Below are 20386 nucleotides of genomic sequence, written 5' to 3' on the forward strand. Positions count from 1 at the left end.
AAAAGAGAAGCTGGATGTTTGTAGGACATCTTGCACCAACCCTGCAGGCCCAAGGGCGATCAGCAGGCTTTCTATTGAGGCCTGCTGTGGCCTATAATGGATACACAGCCGATAAGCCAGACAGCAACCTTCCTGTTCCTTCCTACAGCCAGTATCTCAGGACGCCAGCAATCGCCAGAGTGAGAGTAAAAAAAAAAAAAGGTTCTGAAAAATATGAACATCTGGAAAGCACAGCTGGAAGTTGGAAATGAAAATATGCAAGAAGGGTATTTCCCAGCCTCCACCCAACTCTGGCCTCATTTGAAAATAGGCCTCCCTATGAATTCAGGGCATGCTAAGTTTTTCTCCAATAAGATTTTAAATTTCAAGATCAGCAATTGCCGCAAAGAAAGAAAAAAAATTTAACCTTTACATCTGCATGGGAAAAGATCTGTGACAAAAGGAGTTCTTGGAAACTCGAAAGTTCTTTTTCTGATCTTTTGACTATACCCTATACACTCTCTCTCTCTCTCTCCCTCTCTCTCTCTCTCTCTTTCTCTCTCTCTCTCTCTCTTTCACTATATGTATATGATATATATATATATATATGAAAATGATAGCTAAGCATCAAGAAATGAAGGAAAAGAAAAAGGATCAAGAGTCCTTCTATATCTAGCATCACTGGGGAGTATTTGCTTGGCTTTATCGTGGGAGTATTTGCTTGGCTTTATCGTCGTCTACACTTCGGTTTTGAGCCAGGCGTTGGTGGCTCACACCTGTAATCCTGGCTACTAGGAGGGTGACGTCTGAGGATTCTAGTTGGAAGCCAGCCTGGGCAGGGAAGTCTATGAGACTCTTATCTTCAATTAACTAACAAAATGGCAGAATTGGAAGTGTTGCACAGAATACTAGCCTACAGCAAAACAAAGCTCAGCAAAAGCATGAGGCCCTGAGTTCAAGCCCTAGTACCTTCACAAAATAAACAACTAAGAGTGGGAACAAAACCCACGAATTTGTCATACGATTTCTTCTTGAGACTCAATGTTTCAAATACATCAAACAGAGAAATACCTTTAAATTCTAGATATGTAAACCTCCATGAAGGAAAGTCATCTTCACTAACATTACTTGGTTTCAATTTAACGGTATTTTTTTTTTTTTGAGACTGAGTCCAGTTCTAGCTCACTATGTAGGCCAGGCTGCTAGCCTTAAACTCATGATCCTCTATATTTCAGGTACTTGGTTGCTGGGATTATAGCTATAGTAAATCTAGCTAATAGTAAATTTTTTTTTGTCCGTGATGGGGCTTGAACTCTGGGCCTAGGTGTTGTCCCTGAGCTCTTCAGCTCAAGGTTATTACCCTATCCCTTGAGCCATAGCCCCACTTCCCATTTTCTAGTGAATAATTGGAGATAAGAGTCTCACATTCTTAGTGCCTAGGCTGGCTTTGAACTGCAATCCTCAGATCTCAGCCTCCTGAGTAGCTAGGATTACAGAAGTGAACCACCACACCCGGCATAATAAAGTTTTTGTTACCAAGATGTCTCCATGGCCCCTGCATGTATTTATAGAAAGAAAAATAAAGGATCTGGGCACAAGTGGCTCATGCCTGTAATCTTAGCTACTCAGAAGGCTGAGATATGAGGATTGAGGTTCAAAGCCAGCCTGGGCACTAAATATCTTGAGTCTCTTAGCACTAGTTAACTTCTAGAAAACAGGAAGTGGAGCTGTGGCCCAAGGGGTAGGGAAGTAGCCTTGAGCTGAAGAGCTCAGGGACAATGCCCACGCCCAGTGGTAGGGCGGTAGCCTTGAGCTGAAGAGCTCAGGGACAGCACCCAAGCCCAGAGTTCAAGCCCCATAACCACCACCAACAATGACAACAACAACAAAAAGAAAGAAAAACAAAAAAGAAAATAAAGCAAAAAGAAACAAGATCACTTGGTTCTCTGTGAGTTTCTAGGTAGCCATAGAGCCAAGTGCACACTTAGAAAAAAAAGTGGGAGAAACATCTCTTTGGTCCCTTTTAGACCTATGAAACACATGTTAAGTTGTTCAGATTTATAAGCAACATCAGGATTGTAAGATGGCCTTCTTTCCCTTTCAGCTGATCAGAATCCAAGTTCAGAGCCATCTCAGCACCACTGCTGTCATTTGGAGAGGTGTGAAGTGTAGGACTTACAGGGAACAACCCACAAAGGGGAAGTCACAACTCTGGCACAGGAAACTGACAATCCCTGTACCTCCTGACCAGGTCCTCACAGACCATGGTGACTTACAGAACCAAAGCAACATCCAACAGGACCCGGGCCTTATGCACCACGTGAATCAGAGGACCTGGAATGTCCATGGGGGGTGGGGGAGGCGGGGAGATGCTGACTCTGTGCAGGGAGGGAAGATGCCTTCACTTTCCAGATTGGGGCTATGAGCTGCAGATGGGCTGTGTGAATGTCTGCCATTTCCTAAAGGAACTCAAAAGATGTTTCCTCAGAGGAAGTGCCACACTATGCATTTGCACAAGATGTGGTCAGTTAGTGGTGAGGTGTTCCTATGCCCAGGGCAGCTGGCTACTTTGAAGGGGAAGCCAGCCCTCCAGAGGCCTCTGGCAGGATGGCTTCTGCAATTCACTATCGTGCTCAGCAGAGTCTTGTTAACTAGTGTAGTGATGTGAGAGCTGGGTTCTCATTCACGAAGTTCATGCTAGTCAGAATGTGTGGGTTGTTAGAATATACCAGAGACTCTTGCAGGAACTGCATATGGCATCAAGGGCAGTATAGAATCACCCCCCTAGAGGGCTACTACTTTAAGGGGATCCCCACAGTAGCAAGAGAAGAGGCAGGTGTGTATAGTTGCTTTGAGAGGTATAAAAAATTGACCAGAGGTACGGGAGGGTGATACACAGGTAAGAAAAGAGCCAGGAAGGAATCTATTAGTGACCTGAATGATTATAACCTAATTCCATTTATTTAGAAATGATCTTCCACACACAGATCAGAATTCTGCTAGCTGAGTAGCAAGGGCGCTGGAGTCATTGTACCCCTCCACTAGTTAACTGCCATATAGTCTAGCCAGCATGGCAGGGGCAGAGTGACTTCCAGCATTCCACAGGCAGTTTAGTAGGGAAGATTCAAGGCTGGCTGTTGGAAATCCATTTGAAATGCTTAGAAATGGTAAGAGTTATGGACAGATTAACATCACTGTTTCCACATTTCCTACCTAAATCACTGTGATTTTGGAGAGTTCAATTTGTGTGTGTGTGTGTGTGTGTGTGTGTGTGTGTGTGTGTGTGTGTGTGTGTGTGAACTAGAGCTTAAACTCAGGGGCTGTCCCTTAGGTTTTGTTTTTGTTCAAGGCTAGGTCTTTACCCTTTGAGCCACAACTCCATTTCTGGCTTTTTGTTGAATAACTGGAGATAAGAGTCTTATGAAACTTTCCTGTCCAGGCTGGCTTTAAACTTTGATCTCAAATCTCCACTCTCCTGAGAAGCTAGGATCACAGATGTGAGCCACTGGCACCTGGGTTAGGTTTTATTTATTTATTTTTGCCAGTCCTGAGCTTGAGCTCAGGGCCTGAGCACTGTCCTTGTGTTTTCTCAAGGCTAGAACTCTACCACTTGAGCCTCAGCACCACCTGCAGCTTTTTTCTATGTATGTGCTACTGAGGAATTGAACCCAGGTCTTCAGGCATGCTAGGCAAGCATTTTTCAACTGACCAAACACAGATGGCGGAACTTTTCACTTCATCTCTACATATGGGGGACTCTGGCCTTTGCTAACCATCTGGTTGTGAGCAGGGGCTGAGGGTGGGGCTAACCTTCCACCACAGAATAGTGCTGGAGAAAAGACTCTGCAGAATGCATGGACAGCTCTTTGCACACGGCATTTGTGAGATCCCAGGAGGCTCATTTCCCCCACAGTCTCTTGGCAACCCCCGTGGCACTGCACACTTACCTGCACCGTGTAGCTTCCTAGGGTGGTGGCTCGTTTAAACCTCCGGCCTTGTTGCTGAGACATCATAAACAGCTGGGCGAGGCGCTGCTCCATGACCCGGGCGAAGCTTTGGTTGTGCAAGCCCACCAGTGAATTGTCCACACCTTGCAGCACTGCAGATGCACAAGGCAGAAGGGAAGCTCAGAGCCCACCCTGCTGACGCAGTGACCGCAACCACCACCTGTCTTGCTCAGGCACCAAAAGCTGTCAGGCCCTACCTCACCTTTGGACTGGCCATCTTGACCTCACTTCACCTCTGTGAACAGCTCAGGTCATAATCCATGTGTTACAAATGTCAAAAACAAAAATGTTAGTGACCTAAAGCCACATAGCTAATAACTAGAAAAGTTGGTATGCAATCTGAAGCCTGTGTAATTCCCAGCGTGGGCTCTTCCCTCTTTGAGGTGTAGAACCTCTAACATTGTGGTGTGCAACCCAAGCTTTATCTAAGACGTACAGCCAGGTGCCAGTGGCTCATGCCTGGAATCTTAGCTACTCAGAAGGCTGAGATCTGAGGATCACAGAGCAAAGACAGCTTAGGGAGGACAAAACTGTGAGACTCTTATGTCCAGTGAACAGCAAAAAGATGGGAGTGGAGCTGTGGCTCAAGTGGTAAAGTGCGGCCTTAAACGAAAAATTGAAGGGCTAGCACCCAGGTTCTGAGTTTAAGCCCCAGTACTGGTACACCTACACACACACACACACACACACACACACACACACACACACACACACACACAGTTTATATGCAATGCAAAGAGTTCACATGGGAGCATGCACAACAGAGCTCCAGACACAGCTGCTTGAGGCAAGATGGGCTGTTTCCCATTCAGAACTTCTTACAATGCAATCTCATATATCTAGGCAGAGCCTCCTACTCAGGGTCTTCATCTCCTGATCTTGTGGCGCCCACTTCTACAGCTCCCCATGGCTCCTCAGCCTGTCTCCATAGAAGAGCAGGGCAACCTAACAGAGACAGCAGGATCCCTTTCTGTTCTGGTTCCTGTTGATTATGGGGCCTTTGGCAAACCAGTGTGGTATCTGGGTTCCAGCGCTTCTCTGTACAAAGGGAACTAGAAAGTGTACAATCCAGAAAACATCCTTGTACAGCTTAAAGGAGACAGAGTGTATATACAGCAGTTCAGCAGAGTGCCTGGGCACTCTGCTTCTGCAATCCACACCTGGAGAATGAGGACACAATAGATGTGGCCTTGAAGATGGACTCCAGGCCATGGCTAGTACAGGGGAGAGCTATCATGAGCACTATAGCCACTCTACAACTGTTCTGGTGTTGTTGCCTTGTGTAAGACAACTGCCTTTTCCAATCCACCACCCAAAGTCTATGTTTGCCCTGTATCCCTGGCAAAGCCCACTTTACTCCAGTGGGCAAACTCTGTCCACAAGCATTGTCACACCAAAACTTGAAGTGCTAAAAGTCATTTATTTTTTTAAAAAAAGAAATAAAAATTTACAAGTGGGGATGTAACAGAAGAGTTTTTTCTACCACATCCCAGCCCAGGGTCATTAATACCACCCATCCACTAGGCTATGGAAATAGCTTGGCTATAAAGCGTGTGGCCTCAATGGTCTCTTGTTCAATAGAGCTGACCAGAGCCAACACTAATGATTGCATTCTACACAAAGCCAAACCAAGCAGCCAAAGACAAAATACAGAAGAACAATGTTGAGACACATCAAGAGAGAAATAAAACCCACAGCTGGATCTCCGAAATGACTTCTTTGAAACCACAAATGCCAAACCAGATATTTCTCTAGGACGCCAGTGAGCCATTTCCAGCTCATCTGTTATCGGAATCCCCACAATCAAAGAAGACACGCTGTTGAAGCATTCTCATGGAGTCAGGTCCCAGAGAGGACTCCAGATCACTATTCTAACAGGGAAATCCATGATCTCACTAGCTCAAAGACATCCCCTCCTAGGAAAATTACTGTGAAGTGTCACTTCTATGTTAGGCTGCTCTTGACAAGTGGATGAGTGCGAGAGGGGACCCAGAATGGGCAAAGGCCCAGCATCCTTCTGGATTATTTAAGAGGACTCACAGTCATGGCTCAGAAGCAGACATCAAATAAAGGCCACAGTCAAAACTCTCAGGGATGAAAATGTCCTCAAACACACGGGTGACGACCACATGACATTGTGATGATGTCTATGCCACTCTCTTGAACACAGTTCAGATGATAAATTTTCTGTTGTTTGTAGTTGGTAATATTTTTTTAAAAATGTCTTTCCTGTGTCAGGCCTGAAATATTAGCTATTCAGCAGACTGAGAAATGGAGAGTCACAGTTTGAAGCCAGACAGGCCAAAAAACTCCACTTAAAATTAGCCAGAAAAGTGCCAGACTAGAGATACAATGACAGAGCAAGAATGGGAAGCCCTGAGTTAAAATTCCTTTGTTATTTCCTTCTTTGTGGAGAAATGTATAGTGTGTAATCTACCTGTCTATCTATAATAAATATATAATACATGTTATACAATATTTATCATATATAACCTATATATCTGTTATATAATCTATTTATCTATCTATAGATTTGTATATGTCTAGTTGGAAAAAAGGATGCAAACACATCCCACAGAAAGGGAGTAGTGCTCCAAGTTCTTGTTGCTGTCCGCAATAGGCAGGAGAGGCTGTGGTGATGGTCTAGGAGCAAAGCTCTTAGTTCTCCCCTCCCAGCCTTCCTCTCTGTCTGTCAGCGGTGGGATGGTTGCTATTGGCTGGCCTGTTGGAAAGTGACAAGGTATTTAAGGGAAGCTGAAGCCTGAAACCTGGTTGCTGTTCCTCCTAAGCACTAAACAATGGATCCAGCTAACCCCAAACAGAGGGATGATCACTCTATAACCAGGGCAGTAAAGAAAAGGTTACATAAGGGCAGGGCTAAGTCCCAGGAGAATCTGAAAATGGAACCATGGGAGAAGCTCTCTCTTAGAGCTATGCCACTAAAACAGACAGAATAAGCCATAGGGAAGACCCAGAGAGCGTGGCATGGCCAAGGCCACATTTCAGAATAGATGTGTGATCCCTGAATGCAAACATTAAAGTTCAGAGGAGGTGGAATATCTGCAAGTGAGAAGTGTCATTCCTTCCACAGGGAGAACGCTTCTGTAATGTTATATAACTTGCTGGCTCTGAAAACCTCTTGCTGGGTTAGCACTGTCTCTCTTGAGTATAAATCCTGGTAGGTTGATTTCTCATTTTTTTCCATACATTTTTTAGATTTCTAATTTTAAAAAAAAACAAAACATGTTTCTTTAGTTTTGTCTTCTTAGCAGGTAAAGTGATCCCTTCCTGTCAAGGCTTTGCAGGGGAAGAGATACAACTTCCTGCAGCCTAAAGGAGGTCTTGAGTGGGCTTCCTGCAGCAGGGGCGTGCACTCTTTGGTTGGTATTTTAGGCAATAGTCCATCTGCTACCTATTTGGGACAACAAGTGAAGGGAGGATGGGGCAGGGAAGGGAGTTTGAGACCAGCCAGCTCACAACTTCCAGGCCTTATCATTTCTACCTCCTTTATAGTGGCTAGATTGTGCCCCTCAGATTCACCTGTTACAGCCCTGAAGCCCAGTAACTCAGAATGGGATTACATTTGAAGAAAGGGTCTCTAAAGAAGTAACAGTAAAAATGAGGTCAGGAGGAAGAAATTAGGACATAGGCGCAGAGGAAGGACACAGTAGGAAAACAAAGAATCACAAACCAAGAAGAAAGGCCTTGGCACAGAGCAATCCTGCCAACCTCTCGATCCCAGATTCCAGAAATGTGGAATCACAGCCTCCTGTTGTTCCAGTCCTCCACAGTATGGCGCTTTGTGACAGCAGCTCCAGCAAATTCATGCCCTGTCTCCATTAATGCCTTCACCCCGGACACCTTCTCCCCACTGGTCCCTTCTCACCATTCCACCCTTCATGGCTGTACTGTTCACCTTCCCTCCTATAAATATGTCATGCCCCATTCACTCTCCATCTCTGTTTCCTCTCATTTTCAGAGCCACAGTCCAGCTTTTGTAAAAAAGAAAAAAAAATGTAACAACAGTCTGGCTATTTCGTTAAATGTCAAAGGGAAAAAGAAAAGAAATCGTAACCAGAGCACCCAAATATTTCCACTCACCCCACCGGGGTTGGGTTGGAGTGGGACTCGTGTTGGGAGCAGGGGAAGTGCATATTTGGGAGTCCTCTGGCTTTAGTTTGGGTTGGATAGAAAGCCTACCATCTAGGCACAGATAGCCATTCACATTGATGTCCCCTCCACCCCACAGGCCTACTTCCGACAGGCCTATTTTTTGCTAAAAGGACACTGCCTGATGGGAACATTAAAAGTAATGGTTTCCAATTGTCTGTCTACTAATCACCTTCCGTGTGAGGTCTTTCCTTAGCTTACATTTACAGTCCTGTAGAAGAAACTCATCGCTTCATAAGGACTAGATCAAAGGAAGATGCCACATATGACCGTGGGGCACATGGCTTTAGACACCCTGCCTCTACAAAGGGGGAAATGACAAAGGAAGACAGTACCTGTGATTAGCCAATAGTCTCTAGTTGTCTCTGATATATCAAGGGTGGGGTATTCCAAGGCTGAAACAAACAAGATGCACATCAGATTTCTTTGATAGGTTGGTAGATACGTTTTAGGAAGGAAACACAGACATTAACAAGGTAATAAGCAGCCAAACCCTGAGTTGCCATTCATGAGAACTCTGACACACAGGCCCAACTCTCTTGCTGCTGAGATAACCAAAAATGGAGGAAAAGGTCAACTTTCAAGTGCAGAGGTGTTAGGGTTTTTCAGTTTCCATCCAAACCTTCTTAAATGGAATATCTCCATTATCAAGACCCATAGATGTAGTGGTCTTAAATATTCTCAGACCATCACCAAGGTCATTTAGCATGAATTTTCCTCTTCTATGGGTTTTTCCAATGTTAAGAGTGCAAGTGTCATAGCCAAAGGCTTTACATAAAAGGTGTCACATCGCTCAGACTGCTTCAGAAGGAGGGCGGTCATTTCATCTTCAATTAACAATTCATTCGTATAAGAACTCAGTGCTACTGAGTACTAGAGGGGCTCACGCCTGTAATTGTAACTACTTAGGAAGCTGGGCTCTGAGGATAGCTGTTCAAAACCTGTCCAGGCAGGAAGGTTTATAAGATTATTTTCTTCAATTAACCAAGAAAGAGCCAGAAGTAGAGGTGTGGCTAGCTCTAATTGAAAAAGCTAAGGCAGCAGCACCAGTACTGGCACAAACACATAAAAAAAAACCCCAAAAACTCAGTGCAGTGTTGGACATATACTTTGTACACAAAAAAGTCTTAATTATGCCTGTGGCCTATGGCTCATGCCTATATTCTTACTCAGAGGCTGAAATCTGCAGGATCTCAATTTGAAGCCAGCCTAAGCAGAAAAGTTCACCAGACTCCATTTCCAATTAACTAGCAAAAAGCAGGACTAGAAGTATGGCTCAAGTGGTAGAGCACCAGCCATAGGCAAACAAGCAAGTCAAACAAATGCAAGGCCCTAAGTTCAAGCTTTGGTATTAGTAAAAATATAAAAGAGAACATCAGAACAATGCACATTGTGAGAATATTAAAATGATGTGAGAAGATTAATTCTGCAGCATACACTGCCATGTGACATGTTATCGTTGGTTATGTCATCTTTTTCGCAAAATCCAGAATCATTGGTTCCTTACTACCCGGAAACTGGCAAAAGCTCACCAATAAACAGACATCTGAAGACATTCTTGGTGATGTACTGCTCACCATTCACTTATTATCTCATTTATTTATAGCCCCAACACAGCCATAGAAATTATATAACGATGCTGCTAATATGTGCTTAAGAAAAAAAAAAAACTTGCAGAGTGACCTTGTGAAATGTAAGAACGATTCAAGTGAGGAATGCAAACCTTTCCTCCCTTCAGCTACTGGCTAGGTGTCTGGGGACAGAATATAGGCTGCCTGGCCTTGGGAATCCACGCCCCTTGCATGGTAATGAGGGTTATGTAATGGAAGCATGAGAGGGAGATGAGGCCCCGGGGCCTTCAGCAAGGGAAGTCATGATGCTGATTGCAAATGGGTCACACTGCCATTTCCACAGCCAGGACACAACCCGAACAAAGCTCCGGGAACACTTGCGGATGGCCCAAGCAGGAGAAATCATGGCAATTTAGAAGGCTCCAAGGGCGGATGTGCTGGAAGGACCTCAAGCACTTCTGTTTCTGAACTATGAGCTCAGAAAGCAGGCTGCCAAGGGTCACACCCCAGACTTCATGTCCCACTAGCTATAAGCAGACTGGGCATCTAGAGAGATCTCTCTGGGCTTCAGTTTCTAATTTTGCCACCATTTTCTAAGATGATTGTAAGACCCAGTGAGAGAAGAGATATATAACTTGTAAGTGTTCTCTTCCATTGTACAATATTATCAATTCTACGTTCATCTATTACTTTTTTTTTCGTTGGTTTATGATAATAGATGCAGTATGTGGTCTGCTCTGGAGTAGGTCTCCTGGGGGAAACCACAGGGCCTTTGCAGGTGACATGGCTGTACTTACGTTCAGCAATGGTAAGAGGCGGGTAGGTGAGGTAGAATCCGACCAGTTCGGCAGAGAGCTGGCTCAGGAGGCTGCTGGCCACGGTGCCGTTGAGGAATGTGCTCTGATTGCCCACAACATATACCAAGGTGACAGCTTGGGAGGCATTGGAAGTACTCACAATCTGAAAGAAGAGGGAGATGGGCCCATTAAGATGAGGATCTGTTTCATGGAGGATGGGAAGTTGCACAGAGGAATGAAAACAACTAGGTAGCGACAAGAATAATCAGTCATCACTGTGATTGCTCACAGCATGCCACGCATGGTGCTGAGATCACGTTATCTAAATCCTTGCTACAACCCTGACAGGCATGTTCAGATATTCAGTAACTTCCTTTTACAGTGTGGGGAGGGAAACCAAGTCCCAGAGGAATCTGCCCAAGCTCACACGGGATCCACGTGCAACAGCCTGACTTCAGGTTCTTTACCACTAGTTAAGAAAGGTTAACACTATAGCTCCTACCTGTCATCCTGGCTACCCGGGAGGCTGAGTTCTGAGGATCCTGATTTAGACCAGCCACACAGGAAAGCCTATGTGACTCTTATGTCCAATTACCCACCAGAAGACCAGAAGTGGCACTGTAATTCAGCTCCAATGCTTTGGAGATGAAGACCCAGCACAAGAAAAAAAGATGTGTGTATGTGTGTGGGTGTGTGGGGGGGGGCGTTTAACCAAGTAAAGTAGTGGGTTTAGCCACCCAGAAGACACCAACATGGTCTCAAGTGACTTTGGGGGTTCTGGAAATAGATGCTGCTGTTTCTGACTACATGTCTTTTCACTCACTCTGCTCATGGACAGGCTGGAGGGAGCCAGACACAGTTGCTCCCCCACCCTCCGTTCTTGCTCCCAAGGCAGCACCACCATTTTCCTTGGGGAACCACCTCTCTTCTCACTGTGGACATGCTTTGGGTGGGATCACCACACCCAAGTTTCAGAAGTGGGTGCCTGAGCTGTCTAGTAGCCAAGGACATCTCATCTCCTTGTCTAGTTATAGATTAGAAATGGATACAATGGGTCCAGAGAGAGCCAAGCCCCATGTTTGTGCAGAAATCATGTTTTTCAGAAATAAATTCTAAGGCACCTTTGTTCCACAAGACCATAAGCAGGGAGAAAGACATAAACCAAGAGCATTTATTAGAACTGGGGGTATCGGGAGCCCAAAGCAAAGCGGGCCAGAAGACTCAAGGCTAGAACTCTACCACTTAAACCACAGCTCCACTGCTGCCTTTTAGAGGATTAATGGACTTCCTGCCTGGGCTGGCTTTGAACTGCGACCCTCAGATCTTAGCCTGCTGAGTGAGCCACCAAAGCAAGAAGTTCATGAAGAAATCACGGAAGCGCCTGGATCCAGGTGTACCTGAAGGAAATAAACTTTTCAATGCCATAACTAATCATTTCGATTTTTGCTTCAGTCTTATGAGCTTAGAGTCTATCACAGCCATGGCAGTCTCGAATCAACGGTAATCTAGCTCCTAATACTAAAGCTACCCTCTTTGAAAAAGTAATTTTTTCTTCCACAGCTCTCTCTGAATTGTGTTCACAGTTTTGTTCCACAAAGGATTCAACATACTAAACAAATTATATTTAATACATATAATAAAATGGGAAGTCACAAATTATATACTAGGTGCCAGAAAAACAGATGAAAGATAGCACCGGAGGGGAGGCTTAGCATGTAGTTACCTCCAAATGGTAGAGGGGGCAAGAGGAGAAGCTTACTAAATTCAGGTAACAGATGTAGTTCTTGTGCTTCTTGTCAGCCATGGCAAAAAGTGAAATGGGTTGAATAAAATAGCGGTTTCAATTCTCCACTAATTTCAAAGGCTTGGAACACGTTCAAATGCATCCAAAATCTATTTCGATGCAGTGTTCAAAACACTAGTTGCACTTGTTTTCAAGGACTGTGAATTAACTGATACCATTTCATTTGGTGGCCTATATCTAGCACATACATGGAGAGGCTTCCTAAGGCCAGGGCCAGCTCATTGCCCTTGCTGTCCATCGGGTAACCAATCAATAGCAGACCCTCAATAAGTGTGTGCTTGAAGAATCTTTGGCTGTCAATATCTAGCTCGAGAAGACTACAGACTAGATCAGAAAGAAAAAAGATTTCCTGTAAGAGAGCTGAGTCGAACCCCCCACATCTATCTTACGTTCTGACACTCCTTTAGAGGTTTGTCTAAGAGGAACCCAGTTCTAGTGAGACACTTCCTTACACACATCGGTTGATTCTCAAACCAGCAAAGCTGTTTGCTCAAATTAAACCACGTGCTTGCCATGTCCTATTGGCTTTGCTGATAATCCACTTATGGTAAATGTCAATTTCAAAAGCACTGGGACTAATTGCAAAGTCTTTAGTTCATTAGTCAACACAGAGACATTGAAACCATAGAGTTAATTAGAGAAATTTGGGGGCTGGATGAATATCATTAAGAAGCATCTGTCCTTAGTGGGATACTATCTATGTAATTGCCCAAAGTAGGTCTGAGAAAGGCTTTTTGATGGTGTTTATACTGATAGCCAGGAAGCCAAGCTATATAGCCCTGCAGGAATGTTTTTTTTTTTCCCGGTGGGGTGGGGGGGCTCATGGGGCTTGAAGTCTGGGCTTGGGCTCAAGGCTACCCCTCAGCCATGGCCCTACTTCCAGTTTTCTAGTGATTAATTGGAGATAAGAGTCTCATGTTCTTTAGTGCCTTGGCTGGCTTTGAACCAAGATTGTCAGATCTCAGCCTGCTGAGTAGGATTATAGACATGAGCCACTGCACCCGGCTAGGAATGGGTTTTCTATGGGAGAGAAATCTCATGTCCTGGCCAAACACTTTACCGAGGACCACAGTACATCAATAGTGATGGGTTTTAGTAGATGATGGTGGAATTTTGGCTCATGTTCTTGTTCCATTTATTTCCACTATTTGACATTCTGGAATTTCAGAATCTTTCTCATTTCCATCTTGTGCAAAATGGAATTTTAAGGGTATCTTTAATATGTAATACCGAACATCACAGAGCAAAAGATTTGTAAGACCCTTAGACTGGTCCCTCACATAGAAGAAACCTTCAATATAAAAAATGTGTGTATGGATGGTAACTCTGTGGGTGTGTATATATGTATGTGTGTGTGTGTGTGTGTGTGTGTGTGTGTACATGTGTGGCTGTGTGTAGGAAAATGTAATGACTGTTTATGTGGTTATTTGAAAAAATAGCCCAATGCAAATCAGAGAATGGGCAAGTACTGATTAAAAGCAGTATTTAAAATCATGCATTCACATGTATTCATTTTTTACTTGAAGTACTTGATACATCATACGACACAGTTTCTAGTTTAAGTTTTTAGAGTCATAAGGCCAGATATGGTGGCGCATGCCTGTAATCCCAACATCATGGAAGCTGAGCCTCAGTCACCTAGCCAGACCCTGTCTCAAAGGAAGAAGAAACAAAACTAAACAATAATGAAAAGGCCCAAGGGAGCATCTTGAAAGCAAAGAAAGCACCACAGGCAGAGAGACAGGCATCGTCGGTCACAGCCAAATCCCTGATGTCTTCACCAACACATGGCTGTTTCCATCACCAAGCCCAAGTACAAGTAGCTTTGAAATCGTAGGAACCAAGACACGGTTTTGGTTACCAGCACGTTCATTACCATGGTGTGTCAAGCACTGGGCCTGTCCCCCCTACCTGCACCGTCAGATTGCTTCTGCTGCTGAGGACCTTTCTCTCCGCATCTTGGAAGGCCTTCTGCAGCCTCTGCTCCATAGTCTGGGCAAACTTGCAGGACTGTATGTTGTCTGACTGGCTCACGAATTGCAGAACTACAATGAGAATTAATACTCAGTGTTCACTCAAGCGCGTCGTCTTAGTTCCTTAGATTTAATAGCAGTCATGATACAAAACAGCACGATTTTAGGTTAGAGACACTAGGCTAATAAAACAATAGAGCCCGACAAGTTGATTATAGTTTCAAAAGCAGCTCTTACAATGGCACATAGCAAAGAAAACTTTGAAGAACCTCAGATGGAGTCTGAGATTCCCTCCAGTGCAAAGTCTGTTGTGACTTTTCTCCAATTGGGAGATGCAGATGTCAGCTCTAAGACGGACAAACAATTATCTGAAAGAAGCCAGGCAACAATGTCTCCCCACTATGATCCTAGCTACTCAAGAGGCTGAGATCTGAAGATCATGGTTTGAAGCCAGCCTAGGCAGGAAAGTTCCTAAGATTCTCATCTCCAATTAATCATCAGAAAGCCAGAAGTGGAGTTGTGGCTCAAGGGGTAGATCACTAGCCCTTGAGTGGAAAAGCTAAGGGATAGCATCAGGCTTTGAGTCCGAGCCTAAGTATATACGTATACATACACACACACACACACACACACACACAAATAGAAGAAAACATGCCTTCTGTTTCAGTGGGGGAGGGGGGCTGACTTGACTGTCTCATCACCTCCGTTTTTCCTCTGCCCTCATGGTTTATAAAATTTGCAAATCAGAAATTGCTAGCAAGCTTAAAAGAAAGAAGGATCCCATGGTCTACATCAGTGTTGTGACACCTGGATTTGAAGACTATTTGACTCACACTACACATTTTATGGATGTTCAACTCTTTAGTATTCATTGGTAAGACAAGAAGAGAAACTCGAGGTGTTCCTGAGCACTAATTGCATAATTTGGGAGGAAATGCTCCAAGGATAGAGCATTTAAAAATATGTGCAGTGGGGCCGGGAGTTTGGCCTAGTGATAGAGTGTTTGCCTAGCATGCATGAAGACCCAGGTTCAATTCCTTGGTACCACATACATAGAAAAAAATCTGGAAGTGTTGCTGAGTCTCAAGTGGTAGAGCTCTAGCCTTAAGAAAGCCCAAGGACAGAGTTCAGGCCCTGAGCTTAAGCCCAGGACTGGCAAAAAAAAAAAAAAAATATATATATATATATACATATATGCGCGCGCGCGCGCGTGTGTGTGTGTGTGTGTGTGTGTGTGTGTGTGCAGGATTCAAAAAGTGCAGGCCAATGTGCAGGAGCCTTGGATATTTGATTGGCAGGCCTTTTGGAAGGGTACACAGAGAGCTTTAAAAGAGGCCAAAGCAGGGTTAGGCTGCCCCAGAGCTCAACAGGCTTCCTGCATGGAGGAAAACGTCAGGGTGAATACCAAAGGTCTTTCATATCCGGTGCACAGCCCTAAGAGTGAATAGTTCTTGTTATGTGTAAATGACAAAGGGGAATGTTTTTATTCTTTTTCTCTCAGAGCTTGAGGCTAACACTAAAATAGAATCTGATTTTAACCCTGCCATGAAGCATATTGCTGTACACATTTCCAGAATGGTTGTTGAATATTTCTGCCTCGATTTTTTTCCCTTCCTGTTGGGTGTTGACCTGAAGGGAATTTCTTTGCACGTGTACTGTGCATTAGGAGCTTTTATCTTGATCACAGTCAGTTCTGAGATGGGACTTTTCTTCCCGTGCTGGCCATTACTGTGACCATGCAGGGAATGTGCAGTCTTTAACCATGCTGTTAGAACTGTCCTGGCAAATTAAATGTCTTACCCAAATAAAATTATTAATAAGACCTGCCAATCAATCAATCTATCTATCTACACAGACACTTTTATTGTCTTCTAGATTTCTGTGAATGTATTAAATATGTGACTTGTATTCATGACTTAGGACAAAGTGGATTAATGAAAGAAGTAAATGAAATGTGTGTGACCTGTGTTTATGACTTAGTATAACATGGGGGAACTAGATTGGGATACTTCTCTCTTTTTTGGGGGTATGATAAGACCAATTTAAATAATTTTTACTGAAGAGCAGATTGGTTGTTTCACATTTTCCTTGTTACAGGCACAGCTGCAGTGAACACTCCTTACAGGTCTTGCTATGAGCAAACAGGAACATTTTGTTCATGTAAACCAATTACATGAATACAAGAAAATATGGCACAGGGAATAGGAGTGAAGAGTATACACTATTTAAAACATCATATATTGCAGAATAGTTTCATTAATTGAGTGACTGGTTTTTTAAATACTAGAGAGCATACTTTCCATTGAACGACACTCTTCCCCTCCAGCCACTCTTCTTATATTGTCTTTTATTTTTTATTATTGTATGGGTGATGTACAGAGGGATTACAGTTACATAAGTCAGGTAATGAATTCCTTCTTCTTTTTGTCAGTCCTGGGGCTTGAACTCCCCCCCAAATAATAAATACATCAATGAATAATCTAAAAAGGTACTAGCACAGCTAACAATGGAGTTTTAAAGCAAATATCCATCTGGCATTGGTCTTGATTCTACTATGCATAGAAATCCTTCCCTCTGAGTTACTTGCCTGTTTTCAGCTGGGAGTAGCCTGCAGGCTGGGCTTTCCATGGGGAGGCAAGAATGGCCACAGACTGCAAGTTTGGAGTGTGTTGCTTTAGATCTGCAGTGACATTACTGACTCCATAAACACCCAGCACATCCATCACAACAGCTGGCAAGTATACCGTCTTCCCTTTAGTAGCATAATAACCAACCGTGACATTATGAGAATGTTCCAGAATGTCCACCTACAAAACAAATGGACCCTCAGAGCTCATTGCTTATTTGCACAGTACTTTAAATTCTTCAAGCCATGACTGTTACTTAGCAAGTCTGAGAAATTAAGATTCTGTCCTTCAACAAAGTGGCTTACAATTCTGTAAAGCACACGTGGATTGATAAATTTCAAAGCATCACAATACAACAGACTAAAGTTCACATCCAATCTGCATGAAATAAAACTGAATTCTTTGCCTTTTGCTTTCCAAATGTGATAGTATAATCCTCTGAGCACTAATTGGCAGCAAAAAGGCAGAGTGGAGACAGCAGGCAGAGATAGTTTCAGCAAATGAAATGCTGGTAAAAACAGCTTTGTGTGGCCAGGAGTTTGGCCTAGTGGTTAAAGTGCTTGCCTAGCATGCGTGAAGACCGGGGTTCGATTCCTCGGTACCACATACATAGCAAAAAGCCGGAAGTGGTGCTGAGGCTCAAGTGGTAGAGTTCTAGCCTTGAGAAAGTCCAAGGACAGTGTTCAGGCTCTGAGCTCAAGCCCAGGACTGGCAAAAACAACAACAACAAAAAAACAGCTTTGTGACTTTTCTTATCATTTATGATAAGTGGGTCACACTTTTAATCCTAGCTATCCAAAAGGCTGGGATCTGGAGGGTCATGGTTGGAAGCGAGCCTGAGCAGAGAAGGCCATGAGACTCCACCAACAAAATGCTGAGCTGGAGGCATGGCTCAAGTGATAGAGTACCAGTTGTCATCAAGAAAGCCAAGTAAGAATACAAAGCCCTGATGTCAGACTCCTAGCTAGAAAAATGATATTAAGGCAGAAATGATAGATTAAGTGAGGCATCTTAAGTGATGAGTCAACAAGTATGTAAAAGGCAATATGGGCTGGGTGCCCAGATCTGAGCACTATGGTTCAAAGCAAGCCTCAGGCAGTAAAAGTTAGAGAGACTTTTATCTCCAATTAACTACAAAAAGCCAGAAATGGAGTTGTGGCTCAAGTGGTAGAACACTAACTTTGAGCACAAAAGCTAAGGGATAGTACCTGGGCCCCTGAGTTCAAGCCCCAGGACTTTCCCCCTATCCCCCCCACCAAAAAAAAAAAAACAACACAAATTCAGGCAGAAAAATCTGAGAGACTCTTACCTCCAACCAAAAAAAAAAAGGGTGAAAGTGGAGTTATGGATCAAGTAGTAGAGTGTCAATTATGAGTGAAAAAGCTGATCAAGAGAGAGTACAAGGTGCTGAGTTCAAATACTGGCAAAAAATAAAAAGCAATTTCTTTTTTTCCTATTGAAGCACAGAAAAGGTTGTTCAGACTGATTCTACCCCTGCCAATGTTAGAGGGGAGCCTCAGATAGCTCTCCTCTCCCACCTATGCCTTCAGGGAAACCTGAGCTCTTTCTGTCCCTTTAGGAAGATTTTGAAGCTTTAGAATTTCTTTTTTTTTTAATTTTGCTTTCTTGGTATCTCATATTAATAGTTACAAGTATTTGCATTTTTATATAGCAAATGTAATGCTTATTATAGAATTAACATTTACAATAACAACAAAAAAGAAGTAAACTGTCTCTACTATCACTACCGCTGCCACTGTAATACAATTCCACAACAACTTCTAAGCATATTCCCTTTTGGTCATTTTTCCTTGGGAAAAATGCATGTATACACACAGATAAATACATACACATGCATGTATGTATATCAGCACTGTGGATATTGCTTCATAACATCTTCTTTCCTTTTTTATTCTTTTGGTAGTGCTGGAGACTGAATCCAGGCTTGTGAACAAGGCTATACTTCTGAGCAATATTCCCAGCTTCCAATTTATATTGTATTTTGGTAATTACACATGAAATATCATCTGTCATTTTAACATCTTTAAGTGTGCAGTTCAGTAGTATGAAGTCCACATACAATGGTACAACCAGGACCATAACCCAGAATGCTTTTCATCCTCTATATCTAGACTCCTATGTCATAGTGTTTGTAACCTCTGACTTCCCATTAAGTCCTGCAACTCCATTAGAAATGCCATGTGAAGCTTCGAGTCTCACCCAGTGGTGGAGCATGCGCCTAGCATGTATGAAGGTCTGAGTCACAGGTATTTTCCAAAGAAATCAAGAGGACTCATTTTTGCAACAAGACAGGTATGCTTTTGTCCCTCCAGAGCTCATTCTATGTTGGTCCTTTCTCTGAAGATGACGTTAAAGATGATTGTAGGGTGGCTGGGAGTGTGGCCTAGTGGTAGAGTGCTAGCCTTGAGGAATGCCCCCAGGACAGGGCCCAGGTCCCGAGTCTAAGCCTCAGAACTGTCAAAAAGTAAGTAAATAAAGATGATTGTAGGTAGTCTGAGAGGGGGGCTTTACAGTGGACCATGGACACAACCCAGAAGAACATCTACTTTGTTCAGTAAGTGATTTGCTTCCTTTCCAACCCTTACTATCAACTCAAAGAGCAGGCCTCAGTTCTGGGACTATTTACTATTTGCTAGTTCTTCTTTTTTAAACAAACAAAAACCAAACAAGCAAAGGGGACACTAGGCTTTATCTCTGAGCCTTGGGCAGTCAAAAATGGCTAACTTTATTTTCATAAGCTGTTTCATGTCCACTACTCTCTGTTTTTTAAAATTGTATTTTATTGTCTGGGTGATATATAGAGGGGTTTCAGTTACATTCATCAGGTAGTGGGGGTATTACTTCTTGAACATTGATACCCCTTCCCATGTTCTTCTCTTCCATTACTCAGTATTTACCACTAGCTTTTATTTGTGGCAAATGATCCTGGTGTCTATTTATACCAGAGAACTGGAAAGTTTAACATGTAAATACATTTAATTTTTAAGTGAGTTAATTGAAGAAGGAGGAAGACAAGGAAGAGAAGGAGAAAAAGGAGGAGGAGAAAGAATGCTGGTCCAGGCATGGCGGTGCATGTCTGTGATTCCAGCTACTCAGAAGGTAGAGGCAGGAGGATTATAGTCAGAGGCTAACCCAGGCAAAAGCATGAGATCCCATCTGAAAAACAAATGAAAAACGAAAAGGATTAGACCTGTGGTAGAGTGTATGCCAAAGCTTAACGTTCAGGGTTCAATTCCCAGTTTGAAGAGAGAGGACAGAGCAGAGTGGAGAAAGGAAGGAGTGAGAAAAGGAGGGAGGAACAGGAGGGAGGGAAGGGAGAGAAAGGGAGGTTAGGAGAGTGGGGTGGAGGAGAGAGAGCCCGAGAGACCTAATTATTGCAGTGGTCAGTGATGAAATGCAGTGAGAGTCAAAATGCAGTGAGAGAGAAAAATGCAGGT

General features: G+C 43.5%; 1 protein-coding gene across 2 annotated transcripts in view; it reads right to left on the reverse strand.

The window, feature by feature from the left end:
* The window catches only part of Kiaa1549l (KIAA1549 like), a 216710-nt gene that overhangs the window by 67070 nt on the left and 129254 nt on the right, over positions 1-20386 (reverse strand). For both annotated transcript variants that reach the window (XM_090347909.1, XM_090347908.1), the window contains exons 6-10: positions 16889-17108; positions 14240-14373; positions 10525-10687; positions 8492-8551; positions 3927-4078 (exon numbers count right to left, since the gene is read on the reverse strand). In XM_090347909.1, the coding sequence (XP_090204035.1) occupies positions 3927-4078; positions 8492-8551; positions 10525-10687; positions 14240-14373; positions 16889-17108 (729 nt within the window). The remainder of the gene's footprint in view (positions 1-3926; positions 4079-8491; positions 8552-10524; positions 10688-14239; positions 14374-16888; positions 17109-20386) is intronic.

The sequence above is a fragment of the Megascapheus bottae genome, chromosome 16 (assembly GCF_031878675.1).
Source record: "Megascapheus bottae isolate mThoBot1 chromosome 16, mThoBot2.hap1, whole genome shotgun sequence".
Taxonomy (NCBI): Eukaryota; Metazoa; Chordata; class Mammalia; order Rodentia; family Geomyidae; genus Megascapheus; species Megascapheus bottae.